The sequence below is a fragment of the Galendromus occidentalis genome, unplaced genomic scaffold, assembly GCF_000255335.2.
Source record: "Galendromus occidentalis unplaced genomic scaffold, Mocc_1.1 scf7180000077451, whole genome shotgun sequence".
NCBI lineage: Eukaryota > Metazoa > Arthropoda > Arachnida > Mesostigmata > Phytoseiidae > Galendromus > Galendromus occidentalis.
In genome coordinates this window covers 541,320-556,788 of record NW_003805439.1, presented here as the reverse complement: position 1 = coordinate 556,788, position 15,469 = coordinate 541,320, and the positions used below count along the sequence as shown (strand labels likewise).

At 51.2% G+C, this 15,469-nt stretch overlaps 1 protein-coding gene across 1 annotated transcript; it reads right to left on the bottom strand.

Annotated features, from left to right (window-relative positions):
* Positions 1–11,548: 11,548 nt before the first annotated feature.
* Positions 11,549–15,203, bottom strand: Cka (Connector of kinase to AP-1). Its single transcript, XM_003743811.3, has 5 exons — positions 15,039–15,203; positions 14,101–14,204; positions 13,117–13,360; positions 12,704–12,986; positions 11,549–12,591 (listed from the first exon to the last, which is right to left on the bottom strand). Exons 1-5 carry the CDS (start codon positions 15,201–15,203, stop codon positions 11,549–11,551), a joined length of 1,839 nt encoding a protein of 612 aa, XP_003743859.3.
* Between the last annotated feature and the right edge of the window lie 266 nt (positions 15,204–15,469).

Here is a 15,469-nt window from a genome sequence, read left to right as displayed (position 1 = left end):
TTCACTCCGATCACCCCTTCGATTTGAAGTCGCGCGCGTCGATGATCAATGTGAGTTTCCGGTCAATCTGGCGGCTCCGGCAACCGGAACTTCCTGCAGCGGAAGGCTTGAAGCTAGAGCTCTTCCACAGGGTCAGTGGGTAGAACAGCGAACTCTTTATCGAGTCGTCTGACTCATATCGGCACAGCACACTAGCCATCACCGCCGCCACTGCTATGTCGCTACCGCTGCCTTAGACTTGGGGAAAGCCTTGCAGTAGCGGCAGCAGCAGCACTAAATAAATATAGAGACATCCAAAGAGACTGGACAGGGGCAGGGGTTAGATAGGGTTATAGGCTTAGCAGTGGTCCTCGGGGAAGCCAACTTGGCCTAACCGGGTTAAAACAGAGACGAGCCATAAGCAACTAGCTCGCCTGTGCCGATGCATGCCCGCGAGAAAGCTATCGACCTCCTTCGTGTGCAGTACTCAGGCGATCCGACTCGTGCCTCGTACCTCAACGAAGATCATCTACGGTAAAACTCGAGCGGGATCAGTGAGCTCAGGTCGCGAACGAAAATTTCCGGAGTAGAGAAGCGTCGAAGGAATTCGCAGCCGTCGTCAGAGATCCGTGGACTGCTCGGAAGCGTGGACATCCAGGAAGAAAGTCGAAGTGTCTAATGGACATCGAGTCAGGCCTCTGTCGTCGCTCATAATTGCGCCGCGTGATGAATTTACCGAATGGAATAGAAGACGACCGTCTTTCCTAGGGAGCCGCTTCCTGGACCTCCGACGAGATGTTGGCTTTTGAGTAGTCCAGACAGAGAGACCACAGGCCGATTCCACGCGCGCGAGGCCTTCCACCTCTGGACGAGATTTCAAGGCTAGTCGCTTCTTCCGACACACATCATCGACTGAGATCGGACAAGACGCTCCGGAAGTTTTCGGATCGGTGCGGCGGAAAACGTCCACTGATGTCGAACGCTCCGTCCGGACAGCTCTGCGGGGTTCCGAAGTTTCTCATTCCCGGAAATGCGATCCCAGTCGATTTAGAATTCGGGCGACACTGGTCAGAGAAGCTGCTCTCCGAGAATAGCCTCGTCCGCCACGTGTCGCCCCACCCGCTCCCAAACTTCGGCCACCCGAGTTCATATTTATACAAAAGTATTACACTCATCATCTTCGAAGACAACGGAGAATCCTCGTCCGCGGCTAGAATCTCTCGGTGTCGGATCTTGGAAGCCGGCGGAGAATACGAACATCCGTCGAAGATCATCTCTGATTTGCCGACCACACGCTCATGAGCCATGTCAGCAGCGGTCGCCACGTGCTCCTCTTCCCTACACACATTCATGTTGTCGATGCGCTCGACCGTTCCGCGTTCTGTGACCTGAGCCGCGGCTGAATGAGCCCCTGTATTGTATGCTTCCATGCAGAGAATCCCCGTCTCGCAGAGAGAGCACCTACAGCCAAACGAAGCGACGCGACGGTCGTTCTCTTCCGTAATTTCGCCCGGATCAGGCATGGAATAGATCGATGAAAGAATTAGAGAAATCCGGAATAGGAGTTCTGATTATTATCTATGGATCAATAGCGAAAAATTACTTCGACACTGATGAGAGAGCGCTCTCCCGCTAGCTCGGTGCCGCATAATGCCCGTGGGGCGAAGGCGGAGCCTGCGAAGCCCCCCGAGCTACTGTCAAAAAGCACTCCGATGGAGCAGGCAGAGAGCGCTGCGCGCCGTGTCCTTCGAGCTTATGCCGGAGTTTTTTTTATTTATCTGGGTTGTCTTCTGTGGGTCGCCCACAGAGAATGCACTGTTGTGTCATTGGTGGGGAGCGCACGAAAAGCTGATGGTGGTGCACTGTCAGCAAAAAACTAGAGGCCTCAGCAGCCTCTTCTCCACATAATGAGATCGGAAAACTCGAGCAGCACGGCTCGCACGACTTCAAGCCGTTCAGCGCCGGGGGGCGGGCTCACCGATGGGGAGTCATTTTCTGAATGAGACAGCAAAGGATACCTCCAAGGAAATAATTAATTAGTAGCCGGTTCCATTATTCCAGTCAGTCACTGTCCGGGGATGGGATCGGGGCTACCTGTCTGAAATCTCCCTCTTTCTCGAGATTAGCCGCCGCCGGAGAGCTAGTCCTCCGAAAGAGCATTCTACCGACGTAGTGTTTACGTATGGATAGGTAAGTTCGCTGCCGACTTCCGGGGAACTGACCTCCGTGCGTAGACCTCCGTCGCCTTGCCGAATCAGGTTCTTGAGGCTGGGCGACTGCACGATGGTGGTCCGAGCGCTTTCCCACAAAGCTTCCATAAACTTCCTGAAAATGACAAATTTGATGCCTCCGTTCCCCGGGAGACCCGTCCGACAAAGGGCGAGTTCCGCTCATTCCATCATCTTTCGATTCTCCCGACAGGCGTAACAATTTGTCACAAAAGATCAACTTCCGTAAGTTTTCTTATTGAGCGGAGCTTTCCTCCGCCTATATGTATTCGCCTTGATAGCCGCCGGTCGCGCACCTCTGGGATCCCTAGTTTCCCTGATGGGCTACACATTTCTCGAACATCGAATGAGCCAGAATAGCCGAATTTCCCGGAGAGGTATGGTACCCATGTATCAATTCTTGCTAAAGATATGAGCCAAATGCTAAAAATTGGTCGGAGTCTACTAGGAGCAATCGGAAGATGCAACAGAGGAAATCAGAGGCAAACTCTATTGCGGCTGTATTTCCCAGAGGAGCAAAAGGATTGAGTTATTGAGGAAGACCAATAGACTCAGTGAGAAAGTCTGATCGGGAGCTGCTCTTGGGACCAGGCGAGTGAGCCAGCCAGCAAGCGAGCTAGGGACCGACGGACCGAAAGGGTGAGCAAACTAGTGGTTGGGCCTGCGCGTCCATCAAAACATACACGAGGATTCATTTGCGACGAAACATGTCTCAATGTTCTCCTGATGTTGTCACTCAGTATGACCGATCGAACAGTCCTTTGGCCCAGTGCTAGTCTCGTACACAGTCGACTGCATGAAAAAATAGGAAATTTTCGGAGGACAAAGATCATTCTCAGTTTCGATTCTCAGATTATTCTCAGCTCGGGCTTTCGATCCGATGTGTGGAGTGATCTGGATGGCAAATTATTCGATCGAGATTTAATTTTCGGAAGCGAATCATCGATCTGTCGTGGGCGAGGAATGCTCTCGCGAATCGGATTTCGAACAGCGCTGCGAATTGGAATTGTTGCAAATTCAACCACTCGCGATCGAATAAATCTCTTCTGCAGGAATGGAGCTCCAATTTTTTTCCGAGCTCCTCTTCCGATGTGAATAAAGGGAGATTCGGACTGGACAATGAAGCCCGTCATACGACGTCGATGGGGAGCTGTACTCCGCGGCGTCGAGTAAGTATAATAAGTCAAAGCTTGCGAGTGTTTCTTGGGGACTCGAAGCTAGATTCTGTCGACGAGTCCAAGGAAGGAAGTAGGAAGGACGGGATGTGCCTCGGGCAGCTCCATCGGTTATCACTTCAACGAGTGCCATTGTCGCGGTTGTATGCGCATATATATGGGGAGCAGAGCAAGCATCATGAGACGTCTATTGACAGAGCTCAGATATTGGCGAGGCTGATAACATGGGCGTAATCGTTGAAAGCACTCCGGCTCACCGAAGAAGTTCGGGGATCGGGCGAGGCTGCTGACGTCGCCTTGCTGAGTTTTCCCGCAACGAGAGTCCCAATCACTACGTCGAGTCGGAAGTTTGGCCGAAACGTTCTCAGAAGTTTCCCGCGGACATCGGAGGAGAACATCTCCGGGGTCTCCGGCAGCCGAGAATCGAAGCTGTGTCAAGGGAAGGGATTCATCATCTCCCGTGAAGCTCGGTTCCTGAGATTACAGTCATCGATTGATGGCCTTGTGGGCGATATAAGCTACGACATTTACGTCTCGACAGAAGCTCTTCATCGAAAGAATATTTCACCCTCATTCGCCCTGGGCAGATACACTCCGTGAATTCATTCTGGAGGCTATTGTTTTTGGAGGGCAGCCCCTCAGCCTCTTCATATGAGGCTCAAAAACATGAGCGTCCTCTAAGAAAACTTTCAAAGTCTGGAATACGAACCAGGGGTGAAAATTCCTTCCGGAGCCTCCCAACCGTGTTCTCCGAAGCGTGGAGAATGAAGCATCATCCGAATTCAACCTTCACCGAAAAATCGGTGGTCTCGCATGATACCTAGATCCGCGTGAACGTTGTGAAGCCCAAATACCGAGATGTTTCATTTTATCATTTGCCCGCTTCCTAAAAGATCTTCCCGAAAGAGCTCATGGATATGGAAGATTGCTCTTTCGTTCTGGGAGTGTTGTCTCATTAGCCGCTCTGAGTGAGAAGTCTGCGAAATTCGAGGAGTATACCCGAAGCGTTTTCGGCGGGTTCGAGCTCGCCTCGAGCATTGAGCACCAAACCCGTTTTTCGGAAACTTGTTCGCGGCTCCGTCACCCGCATGACCTCTTCACGAACGACCCATCAGACTTCGAAAACCTGCGGTGAATCCCGATCCATCTCTGATAAATAATAATAATAATCACAGTCCGACAGCCAAATCGTTACAACGAAAGTGATAGCTATTTCGGGTAAACCGGGGGCGCTGAAACCAAATTTCTCAACAGATTTTCTCCATCCGGTCCAGTTTTTCTGAAATTTCAATTTTTCGATTTTTTGCTATTTTTTGTCTATAAAATTCTCTAACTCCGCTCCTGAGTGGACTAGATCGATGAAACTTCGGTGGCGGCTGGAGCTCGGTTAGAGCCATACCTGGCCGAGTTTTGGTGCGATTCGTAGCCATGGTCTCCGAGCTAGAGGCATCGGAAAATCAGAAATCTATATATATAAAAACGTATGTCTGTCTGTTTGTCTGTTTGTCTGTCTGTTTGTCTGTCTGTCTGGTGTCACCTATAGACTCGAAAACGGCTGAACCGATCGTCGTGAAAATTTAGGAGCGTGTTCTGGGCGATCCAGCGGTGGTTATAGGGGGGTCAGTTCCCCGATGCGATGAGTCCTTCTACCTCAAAAAATTTATTTGAGTGCTCAACCCACGGAAATACGAAAAATCGGAAAAAAATTGAAAAATCCGAAATTCGCAAAATTCGCAAACGCCTGAACCGATCGCCGCCAAAATTCAAGGGTGGGTTCCCGGGAGCTGAAGAAAAGCGATGAGGGGGTCGTCGTGCCCGTATGATGAGGGCGAGCTCTTTTCTCCTTGGAAATTGAGTACCGGGTCCCTCACCGGAAATCGTTCGGCGGGAGTTTCCAGAGTTCTCCAGAATTTTCGTGATTTCTTCACATAATCTATAAATCTGTCTGTACGTCCCCTTTAGACTCTAAAACAGCTGAACCGATCGTCGTGAAAATTTAGGAGCGTGTTCTGGGGGATCCAGCGATGATTATAGGGGGGTCAGTTCCCCGATGCGATGAGTTCTTCTACCATAAAAAAATTATTTGAGTGGTCCTATTGCCGAGAATCAAAGATTTTATCAAGGGATTTCTTATCGGCTGGACCGATCGCCATGAGAAGGTGGATTCTCGGGAGCTCCCAAGAAGACTATCGGGGGTTGCCGTCAACATTGGCCTCTGTCTCTTTACTAATGAATCTCGCTGAAAATTGCTGTAGCCGTGAAGGGTATGGATTTTCCGGAGAACATATGGACTAAAAGCGAGGGTACGGGAAAGTGAGGAAACGGGAAAGCGGGGAAACGGGAAAGCGGGGAAACGGGAAAGTGGGAAAACGGGAATGTCGGGAAAACGGGAAAGCGGGGAAACGGGAAAGCGGGGAAACGGGAAAGCAGGGAAACGGGAAAGCAGGGAAACGGGAAAGCAGGGAAACGGGAAAGCAGGGAAACGGGACGCTCACCAAGAGCACGCGCGACCAAAGCAAGCGCACCCGGGGCCAGCGCACTCGGCGTTAGCGCACTCGGAGCCAGCGCATTCGGAGCTAGCGCATGTGTAGTGAGTCTAGCGATACCGAGTCGCCGCGAAGCGGCGACCGGGAGCGCTAGTAGAAAAATAACGTAGGAGAGCGACCTCTTGGAAAGCACTTGACAAAAAAACTAGGACCTTCGAAGCCGTCCACCCTCGACACTTTGATAGAGGAGGCTTCCACGAACATTTTAAGACCAAGCAGAGCATGATCGGTTGATCCATTCAGTTTTTATTCAAGATATACTCGAAAAACCGAAAACGTTTGGGGTCGATCAATCCGCATCAAATGGAGCCGTCAGCGATTGTCTAGAATGTGGTCCAGCAGAGGCTCCCCCCATGATGTTCCAGCAATAGTCTGCCATCATAGACTCATCTCACCTACCTTGATGGCGACTCACGAAGGACCCAAAATTCATTGAATCGATGAACCCGGAGGATGCCGCCGCCTGGGAATCCTTCGTCTCAGTCGCCACGAATTTCTTTGAGAACACGAGAGCTTCCAACTACGTGGAGTTAATGCAGAGACTTCTAGAAAGCTTCCGCGTTCTTGGATGTAGAATGAGTATCAAGGTTCACTATCTCCACGCTCTCCTTGATCACTTTCCTGAGAATTTAGGTTCGATGAGCGACGAGCAAGGTGAAAGGTTCCATCAGGACATCAGCACCATGGAGGAGCGATATCAAGGGAGGTGGGATGAGTCTGTGATGGCAGACTATTGCTGGAACCTCATGAGGGAAGCCCCTGGTCGACCACATTCTAGACAGTCGCTGACGGCACGATTTGATGCGGATTGATCGACCCCAAACGAAATCGGACGTTTTCGGTTTTCCGAGTATATCTTGGATAAAAACTGAATTGATCAACCGATCATGCTCTGCTTGGTCATAAAATGTTCGTAAAAGCCTCCTCTACCAAAGTTTCGAGGGTAGACGGCTTCGAAGGTCCTAGTTTTTTTGTCAAGCGCTTTCCAAGAGGTCCCTCTCCCACTTTTTCCTTTGAGTTTCCGATGCCTCTAGCTCAGAGACCATTGCCACGATTCGCACCAGAACTCGGCCATGTATAGCTCTAACCGAGCTCCATCCGCCACCGACGTTTCATCGATCTAGTCCAGAGGTTCCCAAACTTTTTCTTCCGCGGAACCCCTGGTGTTCCGTGGAACCCTTCCTCATTTTTAAAATAATTCGATTGCTCTTTCCTGTCAATTGCTCTTTCCTTTCAGCTATTAACCAGACCCGAATGTTTATTGCTTAAGTCAATTCTTGCGTAAATTAGAAATGCTCATCTAGTGGGAACGTGCCTTGTGCAACGACCTTCGCAGTGTGCATTCGATGCCGATCGATGCGCCAATTAGAACGATCCCCTTCGGAATTGAGGAAGACATTTGGAATCAGGAAAAGAAGTTCCCCACAGGGCTACGACACCTAGGGCCCGTATATGACCGTACATATGGAAGCAAAACCTCGTCGCGGAACCCCGAGTTGCGCGAAGAGCAGCCCACGGAACACTGGGGTTCCGCCAAGATTTTTTCACGGAACCCCCGGAAAAGAGCGACGGAACCCCAAGGGTTCCGCGGAACCCAGTTTGGGAACCTCTGATCTAGTCCACTCAGGAGTGGAGTTAGAGAATGTTATAGACGAAAAATAGCAAAAAATCGAAAAATTGAAGTTCCAGAAAAACTGGACCTGGTGGGAAAAATCTGTTAAGAAATTCGGATTCAGTGCCCCCGATTCACCCCGAGGCAGCTATCACTTTCGTTGTAACGCGGAAAAATTTTTTTTTGGCGGGCTGTGATTGATGACTCGAGAGCAGAAGGCTTTTTGACTTCAGTTCGAATGGATCGCTCGAGAGAAGGAATACAGAGCCTCCGTAGAGTGGCGTTCCCAGGGGAGGGGGAAAAGGGAGCCGTGCCCCAACCCCCGATAGCCTAAGTTTCATAATACCTCGGTCGACTTTTGGAGCGGTATTCTTCGATTTCCTCGTCATTGATGAATTTTTCCATCGGAAAAAAGTACTGTAGTATTCCTGAAACTCCAGGCATTTTCTATAGCAGAGCTTCTCGGTGTTCTGATTCGATTCCCCTTCAGGACCTCCTGTCAAGGACGGGCTGCTCTTGGACATGGGCTTCTATTGGAGACGGGCTATCCTCGATCGGAGAATGGCTTGTACTGCTGGAAGAGGTTCCTACTGGAAGACTCAAGGTATGGATGGAGCCCATCTGTTCTATGATGTACGTGGCTCAGAATCAGCCACTCGGGCACGGCTTACTCAAGAGCAGGCCCGATACCAAATGATTCCGATTTCAAGATTTTATGTCGATGATGATGTCACTCCCTCTCTGCATCTGAAGCTCGTTCCTTGGGGAATATCTATGAAATGAACGAGGGACCGACCGCTATACGCCACGAGGAGTGGAGGGGCACGAAAAACCGACGTACTCATAAACATTTGTGTGTGTCAAGATTCGTACACGATTCGACGTGATCTATCGCTCAAGCATCCGATCATACACGTGAGTGTATGTGTCTGTCACCGTCGCTGTCCGCTACAAGCCAACACCCGTACGTGAGAAGGAGATAACATCTGGGACATGGGCCTTCCAGCATCGGCTCCCAAGGAAAACGCAGAGTCCGACTTTTTTCACACCCCTTTGAATGGAGCTTCACAAATGATTCCCTTCGATCGCGATCCCACTCATGTCTGCGTCGATGGATCAGGAATATTTTCGCAACTTCATCGGGAGCTCCCTTTCTCCCCGATCCTTCGGGGAGTGGTCTGACTGACGAATGCTCCTGCGCTGTGAGACAGAAGAAACGGTTTCCGACTTCATACATAATGTGTTTATTATATCCTCTCCTGTCGTAATCCATCTAGTTCATCTACCGTTATCCCTTTCCTTTCCGCGGGACTCCAGTTTTCTTGTCTAGAATTTCGTCGACTTCTGTGCTCTTGCACGACTTCCTCGTTTACTGTGTCATTGTGTTCATCTCCTCTGGGTAATCGTCACCGCAATTCATCTGAATTCCATGATAATATCCGTTTTTTCGACTGTCGGACGTAATAATGATCTTATTTATAATTGATAACCTCTAATCTGTGTACTTTTGTTTCCAATGTCGACGCAAATCATTCACGCTCGCCTTATCGTCCGGTTCCAATATTCGTTTCCTTCAAACTGCGCCTGTTCAGCTGTCACGGTCCGCTTCATGGCGGCTTACAATCTAATAATTTGCAGACCGTGATCCAAGATGGATCCCCTTGGAAGGCGTGTTGAGGGCATTGATTTCATCTGACGTGGACTCCAACGACGTGTCACCCTAGTCTCTTCATTGATTCCATCTTCTTTACTCACTGGACTATTTACACTTTATTATCGTCGTCGCCGTTTTCGACAGCTCCAACATAATTATTTCCATCATGATCATCCAGTCTTCGTTGAATAGATTCCACGTGAACTCCGCGCCCACATCGAATCGTTATTAGAATGCCTGGATGACAGGACGCGGCGATTATTCAGTCCCTTCCACACTCGTGAGTGATCGGCACAGTATTCAATGTTGTCTCGCGTGAGTTCAAATAATGCTTCTGCTAAAAGATGAATTCGATCCAGCCGAGTCTCCTGATCTCGTGAGGACAAACATCAAACTCTGTGTAAATCGCTTCTGATGCTACGTTACTTATAATTTCAATAGATCATCATCATCGTCGAGACCAAGTTTTGCAAACTTACTCATTAGCTTAATCACCCTCCTAATCGTCAGTTCCCGCACTCTGGCTGTGTGATCTGTGTGGGTTGTCTCCAGTGTTCACGTATTTATATTACAGGGTTCCACCTTAGCATATAGTTCCTTTCTTTTTCGAAGCTTTTTACCTTTCGTCGCGAGGACGAGATTTTCTCAGCGTTTTAGCTCATTCCCCAGACCGCGATCGTTTCGGACTTCCACTTCGAAACCCTAGACGGCATCGCGAGGGCATTTTCCGCTACTCCCTCTTCTCGGGGGACAAGTTACAATCATTCGATCGCCTCGAATATTGCCGATACCACTTGTCGATGTGAGCAGTTGAACGTCGGAAGTTTCTTTATTGATGTGGTAGTTGCCGTTTGCCCGTCTTCTCTTACGGGAGAGCGCCATCGATGTATAACGCGGAAATCGTTCGCCATCCGCCGGTTTGACTTGCAGGCTTCGAAATAGCTCGTATATCAAAGATGTTGAGTGAGAATCGTATCTGATCTAGAGAGAAGCTAGAGATGGTGATCGATTCCGTCTCCGTGGGAGACAACTCGCGTGACCTGATGCGATCCTTAACAGAAAGGATTTCCATCAAGCTTTCCGTCTGGACTACGGATACGGAGCTCGGACGTCGACGGTGTCATGTCGTCCTTCCCTCACGGTCTGATGGTTGGTCGGTGAACGCCGATTAAAATGCATGCATGTTGAAATTTCCAGTGAGATGTTATTGACTCTCAGAGAGGGCGTCCGAGGCTCGGCGATTCATCTTAAGGGAATCGTGGAAGCTATCTGGAATCGTATATTTTCGTGGTGTGTATTTCAAGGGGCTCTACCTGATTTCATGGGCCTGCGAATTCGTAATCATTTACGCGACGAGAGGGGTGTAGCGTGACTGCGTGCACGGATCGCACCCCCCGACCCGGTCATTGTGTATAACAGTCGTCTGGAGGTTGCTTCATCACTCGGTCGGTCGGTCGGCTGACGTCTCGCTACCTTCAGTATGCCCTGCTTCCTCTGCAGCTGCTGCTCGTCGGCGAGTCATTGATTTACGTCTGTGTAATCATTTGCTAAAGCGAGTCGCTTCGAACAGGTACTGTTAGGTTGTAATATCTACAGTTGGTTGTTGGTTGCTGTCGGCCGGCTTCTACCTTCTGCTCCTGCTGTCGGATAACCATTCCTCCGCCGCGTCAATATCACCCGCGCAGGCAACTGAGTAAAGTGTTTCAATAATCGTGGCCGCTATCCGGAGTCGGAGATATGATGTCCGAGTTCGAGCCCCCTCCCCGATTCCTCGCTGCTCGTAAATAAGCCTGGGCGTCGACCAAGTAGTCGATTCACCGGACGGTCGGCGACGTATCGAACCGTCTCACGCGGTCGCGAACCTCGAGCCATCTTACAGGAGGCAGCTCCCGAACTCCTCCCGTCGCCGGGAGCGCCGGGCGAGAGAGAGGTGGGGAACTCCGTTTCTCCGCTCGGCCAATGACGGGAAAACATTGGAGGACTTTAAATATGAGGGCAATAGCCGGCTTAGATTTAATCGCCGAATCTGACGAGTCGGCTCATCTCACGCCGGGTTCCTTCCGATTCGAGCCCTTGTTGAGCATATGCCGTGGGGAGAAGGAGGAGGGGGTGACGATGATTAAGTTGTTAATTGATAAGCACGCTGACTTGCGCTCTCGCTCGGCCATCAAGCCATTTCGTCGTACCGTCACCGTTTTTTTTTCGCTCCTATCGATCCGAGGGTCCAGATTGAGAGGGGAGCGAGGTAGAGACGGGCAGACGAAAACGGGACGATCACAACGGCCGAAATCGGCGGAAGGGTAGGTGACGGAAAAACAGCTTCTATGCTCGTCTGCAGCGAACTACACGCACTCCTAGACGAATACCTTGACGATCGAATCGGCTCCCGCAGACGCTATGTACGGCTTGCACGGATGGAAAGCGACGTCGTTGACAGCCTCGTCGAACTTCTTCCGATGGCTGGTGACTTCTTGGACGCAGGTTTTATTATCGAGATGCCACAATCGAATCGAGCAGTCGTGGCTGGCTGACAGCAGATACAGTCCGTGCGGATCGATCGATATCGAAGTAACGGCGTCCAGATGAGCCACCATCGAGTGGATCTGTTTTCCGGTGGCGTCGTCAAAGAACCGGATACAGCGATCTTCGTGCCCAGTGACAGTGATGCCTAACGTCGGATGGGACACCAACCGGTTGATTTGACCGCAACCCGTAGTCTCATAGCGAGTTACTGGTTTACCGGTTTCCAGATCTAACGCGACAAGATCCGAGTTGCTGTAGCCGACGACGGCCTGATGCGAATTCGTCGAGCGAATGAAGTCCACTGTCGTTGGGACCGCATCGAATTTGAACGTCTCGGACAGAGCCGGTTGATCCCCTACGCTCCACAACCGAACCGTGCTGTCCGCCGAGCAGGAGAGCAACTGTGGTCTCGAGGCGTGCATGGCCAAGCCCCAAACGGCGTCCGTATGACCCGTCAGTGTGTGAGCGAGGACCCCGGGGTCGTAGGAGTCGTAGGGATCGACGTTGCAATTGGGCAAATTCCAAACGCAGATGGTGCTATCCAAAGAGCCCGAGTAGCATCTCTCACCAGATGGATTCATTACTAACGACAGGACTGGCCCCGTGTGTCCTCGGAACGTGTACAAGGGCTCGACGTCGAGAGCGGCTGTCTTTTTCGCCGGGACAGTTTTTTTCAAGTTCCACAATTTGAGCGTGTTGTCTTCGGAGCCGGTGAGCAGAACCGCTTCCACGGGATGGAACACGAGGGCTCTCACACCGTCGAAATGGCTACGTAGAGTGTATTTGGCGTTCCACTTTTTCGGCAGGTCTTTTGATTGAGGTTCGAATTCGTTGTTGACTGTGAGTCCTGCAAGTTCCCCGAGACCGAGGGTTCCTGAAAGTGGCGACAACCGAGTTAGAGCTCGCCGACTGACTGTCTGTCATTAGCATCGCGAGACAGAGAGCTTATTCCGCCGCCAGGAGGCTGACGACAATGAAACACTGACCTTCAGGGTCTTGGGTGCACGGAGGCTGCATTTCGTCGACTCCTGGCGTCCCCATCACAACATCGTCTTCGTCTTCTTCATCGGCACCGTCGGAGCCGGGAGCTCCTTCGGCAGCCAAAAAGTCGAACGTGGCTAGAACAGAGGCTTCGGCGTCTCTGAGCACATCCACCCTTTCCTTTTTGGCCACTCGTTTCTGAGTATCGAGATTAGCCTTGCCATTCACGGCGCCTACTGCCGCGGCTGGCGTTGCCGCCGGATGTCCGTCGGTGCTCGAATGCGAAGTCTACGAAAAACAGCGACTTTTTGCTTGGAGCACTTATGCCGAATACTCGCTGAGCTGATCGGAGAGCTCAAAAAGCTTCTACTGGACCGAGGATCGCCAAATTTCCTTTAGGTAAACTCGAGCGACAAACCTGTAGACCTAGCAGTGTTTGGATCCTTGTGCTCCGAACATCGATCATCGTGTCCGTGAAGCCGATTTCCTGGAGATACTGTCTTAGGAGTTCTCTCCCCTGTTTCCAGGTGAGCACTGGCCCTGGTGCGTTCCCAGGACCCTGGAAGACGCCGAAGTTCATTTCGTCCGCCTCGAACTGTGGCGGTTTCTCCTCTTCCTCGGTCGCTTCCGTTCCACCCTTACGGAGCTTCTCGTACTTCGCTCTGGAAATCAAACGAAAATAGAATGGTAATCGTATCCAATCTAGCATGATCTGACACACACGCCAATCGCCCCGGAAATTCAAGTGACTGCCCATCTCGAACGATGAAACGTCACCCGGTCGTTCTGAATCCTGTGCCTCGACCTTTTTGACACACTGTGACGTCCCGACAAAGTATTCTCAATCGACATCGGTGAGAGAGATCGTTCTCGCTTGAAGAACTTCGTCTCGCAGATTCTCTCACCGGCAGGTATAAAAAAGTGCTCGAGTGAATTGCCCATAACCCCTCGTTTGGTGGGGATTCTGCGAAGTTCCTCGAGAGCCGATATGATTTCACAACAGGAATCGACTCCAGACACCCGAAGCGTCGACTGCGACACTTTCGGAAAGACGTCGAAATATAGGCTGCCCGACAAGCGGATCAAAACGCTCAATCGAAGCCTCTCCCTACTGATGGTGTTGCCTATGATCTCTTTCCGGTGGCCGACGCATCTCGTCAGGCTTCCTCAAGAGATCGCAATGAATGGTGAGAATTGTGGGAGTCCAGTAGGAGGATCCCGACATTTTGAAGGCTCACACCCATTACTTTCCGAAATTCCTCGAGCTCATTCTCTTGAAACGGCTCATTCATTCGGGTTGGGAACACTTCCGGCAGCATCTCGGAGATCGGTATACGACGCGGGAATCTGGACAGGAAATCACAAATCGTGCATCCGAAGAAACAAGGAGTCAGAAACGAACCTTTCTTGCCGGAGAGCGTACTCCAACATTTTGATTCTGCGAACCAGATCATTCTTCAAGCACTCCTGTCCCTTGCGTTCGCCTTGCAAGAAAGCTATTCTCGTCTGAAATTCACGCAAATCATACGTTAAAGTCATTCGTGTTCAGCGCTCCCGCACCGGTCTCGTAGATCTGTATCGAGCGGCTGTAGTGAAGAAGCTGAGGGAGTGTCGTCTGTGTTCGAACCAGCCAGCCAGCCAGCCTGGTGGCTAGCTGGCGAGCGAGCGAGCGAGTAGGGTGCTATTGAAGTGAAGACACGTCTTGGGAATGACGAGAGATCAGACGCGGGCCACTCATTGGAAACGATAAATCTCTCAGCGAATTTCCGCGACCTCGCACGCAGGAGCTCCCCGGCAGGCTGGCAGCCAGACCGGTGAGCATGCCCGCTGACACACTCGTTCGCCGAGAGCCGATCTCTCGGTGTTTCGGGCATGACAAGCTCGTCAATCGTTGTCCACACAGCGTGGAACAGATAATAATCAGTTCTGGAACGGGGTTGGTCCCGACATGAGGGCGTTCAAGCCGAGCGGACAGTCTCAATTTACAACTCGCGTCGACTACGGCGTAAAAACAGTTATTGCAACACAGTATTCTGGGGATCGCTGGACTTTGCTACGGTGGTGGTGTTGATGACAACCGGGTTCTGTGATAGCGATTGGGGCATCTCGGCTCGAGCACGACAGGCTCCGTTCCGATTGGGAAACTCATTGATTGACCGGAGTCTGATCTGTTCATCTCCGATTAAATTCGGCTGTCATTCAATGTCTGGCTTTCCAGCTACCGAAAGCAGAGGACCAGAGTGCGGGTGTGTTTGAGTGTGTGTGTGTTATTTCAAAACGAACATTTCGGCTGTTGGAAACGCTTCGCGTGTCTGTCGGCCTGTCAGGTCGCTAACTCACCTGGAGTTCTGTTCGTTCAACTTCCCATTGGGCTCTCTCGAGTTCGAACCTTCCCCACTCATGCTGTATAAAGTGTAGAATGCCTGGTATCGAGTACTGCGGCCGGCTCTGGGGGCACTCCTCCTGGGTCAGTCCAGGAGGCAGTTGCTTCGCTTCGTCCTCCATGGCGACGCGAATCTTCGGCGACAATCACTAGAGCATAGCCCCCGGCTTCCGACGTCGATCTGCGGCTTCACGACCGCTGCACCGAGACTCACAGAGACCAAAGACGTCGGAGCACAATACAGAAAAACAATATGGCCGACACCAGCACAGCAGAGCACACACACACAGTCGATCCGTCCACAAACTACTCTCGCAAAGAGACGACACAGGCCGGCGATGTGGAGAGAAGCTTCGCTCGGCCAAGCGCCGCGAGCATTTCGACGGTC

Excerpts from the sequence above, each read along its gene's own strand:
- Cka (XM_003743811.3), bottom strand. The coding sequence starts at position 15,203 with ATGGAGGACGAAGCGAAGCAACTGCCTCCTGGACTGACCCAGGAGGAG. Across the intron at positions 14,205-15,038 it reads TTGAACGAACAGAACTCCAG|ACGAGAATAGCTTTCTTGCA; the intron begins GTGAGTTAGCGA and ends CGTGAATTTCAG. Across the intron at positions 12,592-12,703 it reads GTGCACCCAAGACCCTGAAG|GAACCCTCGGTCTCGGGGAA; the intron begins GTCAGTGTTTCA and ends CGCCACTTTCAG.